Raw genomic sequence first — 4,612 nt, 5'->3', positions numbered from 1 at the left:
GGGTACAAATATTATGGGGTCCCATAATGATCAGGAACGTCATTGGAGTCCATAGAGACCCCATAATATTTGTACCCCCCAAAAGGCACGTAGTATTTGAACGAAGTCCATCGCATAGCCGGCTACACGGTATACAAATATTATGCGGGGTCCCAAATGGATCGGAACTCCTGCAGGGCACCATAATATTTGCCACCCCCGCTCCCCCAAAAAAGCACGTAGTATTTGAATGACCCCCAAGGTCCATCGCATCGCCTGCGACACTCTTTTCCCTCGTCCGTTAATAATTAGTCTTTAGAGTTGACTCCTGATCGCGGTTTCTCGTCAATGATTGACGTATTTAATTTACGGCGACGCCGTCTCCCCCGTGTCGGGTCGAGGCGGCCAAATTGAGATTGAGCTTGATTTGATGAAACAAAACCAACGAACGAACTTTCTCTAATTTTCGCCTCACCAACAACAGCGAATGACATGACGGATTATGTATACTCTATAAATGATCCCTTATCAAAACTGAAGCGGCACGCGCGCCCATATCTCTCTAGATAGAAGCAGGGAAACTGGATAACGGTTCTCGGAATAATCCTTTTTTATCAAAACGGGAAAAATGACTTTCACATTCGGGTAGGAGGGACAGCCCCAATTATACGAAGGGGCTGTTGTTGGGGACGGTCTAAAAGAGCGCGGCCGACCGCCGTCGGCAGCTTTATAGGGAAGTGGGTGGGCTGTGTCAGGGGATGGGGAGGGGAGGGAGAGGGGAGGGCTGCGAATGGCCCCTCAAGGCCCAATCTGCCTAGCGTTACGGGTCCGGCTCCGGGGGAGGCCCATGGGCTCTTCATGGCGGCGGCGCTGAGTGACTGGCAGTCACTGGCAGTGCCATCGGGGGGTCCGACCACAACGCCGATAAGTGTCTAAGCGATGTCGTTTACGCCGCCGCCCGCGCCCCTCCTCTACTGCTGGCCCCGGGCCCCCACTAGCTACCACTACCACCACCGCCGTCCCCGCAGGTGGTGAAGGCCCTGGGCGAGCTGCACGCCGGCGGCCTGGTGCTCGAGGAGCGCGCGGGCGGCCGCACCCTGCTCGAGCAGTTCCCGGACCTCGGCTTCGAGACCTTCTTCAGCGGCGACCCGGCCCACCCCAACGCCTCGTGGCACCGGGCCTCCATGAAACTGTGCGTCGGCATCGTGCCGCACCTCGACAAGTACAAGGGCAACGCCGCGGCCATCGCCAAGGCGCAGGCCGCGCTGCCCGGCGTCCTCGCCGAGGTGTTCACCGTCATGGGCGCCTGGCCCGGCGTGCGCAACACCATGTGCCACGGCGACGTCTGGCTCAACAACTTCATGTTCCGAGACGACGAGCAGGTAGGGGGGTTTTAAAAGTGCAATTATTTTTCCAGAAAAAAAAATCGGAAAAAATTGTCATGTGTCCAGAAAAATTGGAAAAGATGAGACATTTTAAGAAAAAATTGAGAGATTACAGAAAAAAAATCCCCAAGACTTTTGTTGTGTTTTGAAAATTAAAACCCCCACTTTTTGCAGGGCCATCCCGTCGAGGTGAGCCTCGTGGACTTCCAGCTGGCGCGCTACTCGCCGCCCGCCCACGACCTCGCCATGTTCATCGCCTTCTGCACGGACCGCGCCTTCCAGGAGCGACACCTGGACGAGCTCACCCGCCTGCACTACGACTCCATGGCCGCGGCGCTGCGGCGCGCCGGCTGCGACCCGGACAAGGTACTGCACTCGGTCCAAGGACCTTGATATTGCCAGGGTTGGAAATTTCCAAAATTTTCCAGAAAAATCACGAAAAATTCCTGAAAATTTCCCGAAAATAACGGAAAACTTTCCAAAGTCTGTGAAATTTTCCATTTTTTCCCGGAAATTTTCCTGAAATTTTTCATAAACTTTCCAGGGCTTCCAACCCTAGGCATTACCTTACCGCGGCTAATTTTTGGTCCCCATGATTTAACATGGGGAGGCTGACCACATAGTGGTCATGCCGCAGGGAACGTGTTAACCCAACCACTGCGTTGAACGGCCGCTTTGGTTGCTGCAGGTGCTCCCGTGGAGCGAGTTCAGCGACGTGGCCCAGAAGCAGCGCAAGTACGGCCTGCTGCTCATGGCGCTCGAGAACCCGTTGTCGCTCGCGCCCGGCTCGCTCATGGACCCCCTGCTGGAGGACGCGGAAAAGTTCCACCAGCACATGCACGTCGACCGGACCGACGCCATCATCCGCTTGTACCACGAGGACCCCTACTTCCGCCGGCGGTACAACGAGACCATGGAGGGCGTCATCGACAACTACATCCTGAACGCGTGACGACGATGACGACGACGTCGTCGCCGCCGTCCTGGTGGGCCGCGTACAGCGTACCCACCTCCAAGCTGTGCCGCCGCCGGCCCTCGTCCCGGCTCGCCTCCTTGATGGCCTCCCAGAGCTTGGCCTCGCTCAGGATCTGTCTGCTGAGCTCCGCCACGGCGGGCTCCGAGTTCAGGTCGAACAGGGTGGCCATCGGATCGTCGGAGCGCAGCGGCCGCGAGACCGGCAGCGGCGCGGGCCCCGAGCGCTTCCTGCCGCACCCTGTAAAGTGTGCGATTTTTTTAAGTTAATGAAGTAATAAGTTAACAAAAAAATTACATCAATAACAACCATGTCAAATAATTTACGAATCCCTGCAGTAAGGCCCTCATGCACTCACCTGTGAAGGCGTTGCAAAACGGCCGCTTGGCCCGGTCGTCATCGTAGGTGTCCATATCCTTCAAACCACAAACAAAATAGATTTTTGTTCTTTTTTTAAGAGACTGGGTTTTACGGGAAAACTTTCCATTACATCGATTAAAAATTGTGAAATTTCAAGCACAACGTAATTTTCTCATTGGAATTCATCGTTGATCAAGTTTATGGGGTGTCATACATTTACAACATATTTTGTAAATATTAAATACAAAATAAATATCGGAAACTTTTTACAGTGAGTTTACGTTATTATTTAGAGAAACTGATTTGGGCGCTCACCACGGTGTTGATGACGTCGTCGGCGTGTACCCTGGTGACGGCCGCGACGCTCAGGAGCGCTCCGCCCAGGAGCATGAGGGCCAGCTGCATCTCGCGGCGGTGGGGGTGTTGCGGGTGGGGACGCAGTGCCTCACGCACCTGCTGCTGCGGGTGCACTGCTGCGGCAGAACGATGATGGGAGAAACCTCAACAACATGCATCGTCTGGACCGATCGATGGATATCGGAACGATTTAAATGAAAAATCATGAAAGAAACCCTTTTGAGGGGGGGTCTATGTCGTTTGTCGGACCTGTTTTTTTTTAACCAATGCGAGCTCTCATAGCGCCTGGTGGGTAGGCAGCATCTCGCCTGCAGGACATGCGTGGGCTGCGGGTTGGCCTACCCTGAGTCTCGCAGGCGCCGAGCTCCCGCAATGTTGAAATGAAACTTTAAATTTTTACACTAACTCTGTTCTGTAGATTTGGAAGACTTGAAGTTTCCGGATAATTTCGAAAATAAACGGAAAATTTCCCAGACTTTGAAAGTTTTCCGTTATTTTCCGGAAATTTTTGGCAGTTTTCGACCCAACTGACATGTTGACAATAAACCATTCAATCAAACAATCAATCAACTGTTCTCAAAAGTCTTGCAGCGAACAAGAAAACGGAAAACACCATTTTATGACAGCATAGGGAGTGTTGGTTTGGTCGTCCCACGGGCATTCTTCTTCTCCGCTTTCCCTTGCTGTATCCAGTTAAGAATTTTGTCGTTTCCACGCCCAGCGTGCGCCCACGCTGGCGTGAGCGCGGAGGGCGCGAGGGGAAGCGGGGGACGAAGAGGGTTAGCAGTTCTTCCGCCGCTGCCTCCCCGCACCCTGCCCCTCGCCCGCCTCACGCCGGCGTGAGCGCGCGCTGCGCTAAGCGTGGAAACGCCCAATTCTTAACTGGATATAGCACCTCTAGCTCCATTAAACGCGTAAGTTCACGCACAACGTCGCCCATAACGTAAGGCTCGAGGAGGAGGGCACGGCCTCCCTGTATGAGGGCCCTGGTCGGGGAGGGGAAGGGGTGTTGTTAGATTTTTAGATTCATCATTCAACACGACAAACACCATGCAGTAAGGAAAGAGTAAATTGAATGCCCCCTGCGCCCCTCAATTGCTCCCCTTTTGCCCCCTACCCCCCCGGAACTGCCCCGCAGCCCGGCAGTCCGTTTGTGTCGCCTAATCCCATTTGCCGCCGTGAGGGACGCGGGGGGCAAGGGGGGGGGGAGCATACGCGCCCGCACACACGGAATGGCATGCGCATAACTAGTGTCCCCAGAGAGGTCCGCCGGCCAGCCTCCTAAAACTGCTCCAGGTCCCCGAGAGAGGAGAGAATGGGTGCGGCGGGGGTGGCCTTTGAGGAGCTCCGAGAGTGAGTGTGTGTGTGTGTGAGCGCGCGCGCGCACGCCGACGGGGCAGGTCGGTAGGGCCGAGCCTAGACGTCATAAAATCCACGGGGTGCCCCGTCCGCCCCGCCCCGCCCCGGGGCGCTCCGGTATAACGCATTTAGGAAAGGGAGAACGAGCCCCGCGCAGGAGACAAACGGTCTATTATATCGTTGTTCACTTCCGGGAAGG

At 55.0% G+C, this 4,612-nt stretch overlaps 2 protein-coding genes across 2 annotated transcripts; one reads left to right on the top strand and one right to left on the bottom strand.

Moving 5' to 3' along the window:
• Positions 1 to 1,007: 1,007 nt before the first annotated feature.
• Positions 1,008 to 2,460, top strand: LOC113202744 (uncharacterized; the record flags this gene model as incomplete). Its single annotated transcript, XM_052276358.1, is given in 3 exon segments — positions 1,008 to 1,361; positions 1,539 to 1,730; positions 2,053 to 2,460. Coding segments are annotated over 3 exon segments (810 nt in total), but the record flags the coding sequence as incomplete, so codon positions are not given.
• A 46-nt stretch (positions 2,461 to 2,506) lies between these two features.
• Positions 2,507 to 3,199, bottom strand: LOC113202751 (uncharacterized). Its single transcript, XM_052276406.1, has 2 exons — positions 3,013 to 3,199; positions 2,507 to 2,753 (listed from the first exon to the last, which is right to left on the bottom strand). Exons 1-2 carry the CDS (start codon positions 3,100 to 3,102, stop codon positions 2,631 to 2,633), a joined length of 213 nt encoding a protein of 70 aa, XP_052132366.1. The 5' UTR covers positions 3,103 to 3,199; the 3' UTR covers positions 2,507 to 2,630.
• Positions 3,200 to 4,612: the final 1,413 nt, after the last annotated feature.

Source organism: Frankliniella occidentalis, unplaced genomic scaffold, assembly GCF_000697945.3.
Source record: "Frankliniella occidentalis isolate FOCC.00 unplaced genomic scaffold, Focc_3.1 Scaffold9, whole genome shotgun sequence".
Taxonomy (NCBI): Eukaryota; Metazoa; Arthropoda; class Insecta; order Thysanoptera; family Thripidae; genus Frankliniella; species Frankliniella occidentalis.
This window is presented reverse-complemented; position numbering and strand designations above follow the sequence as displayed.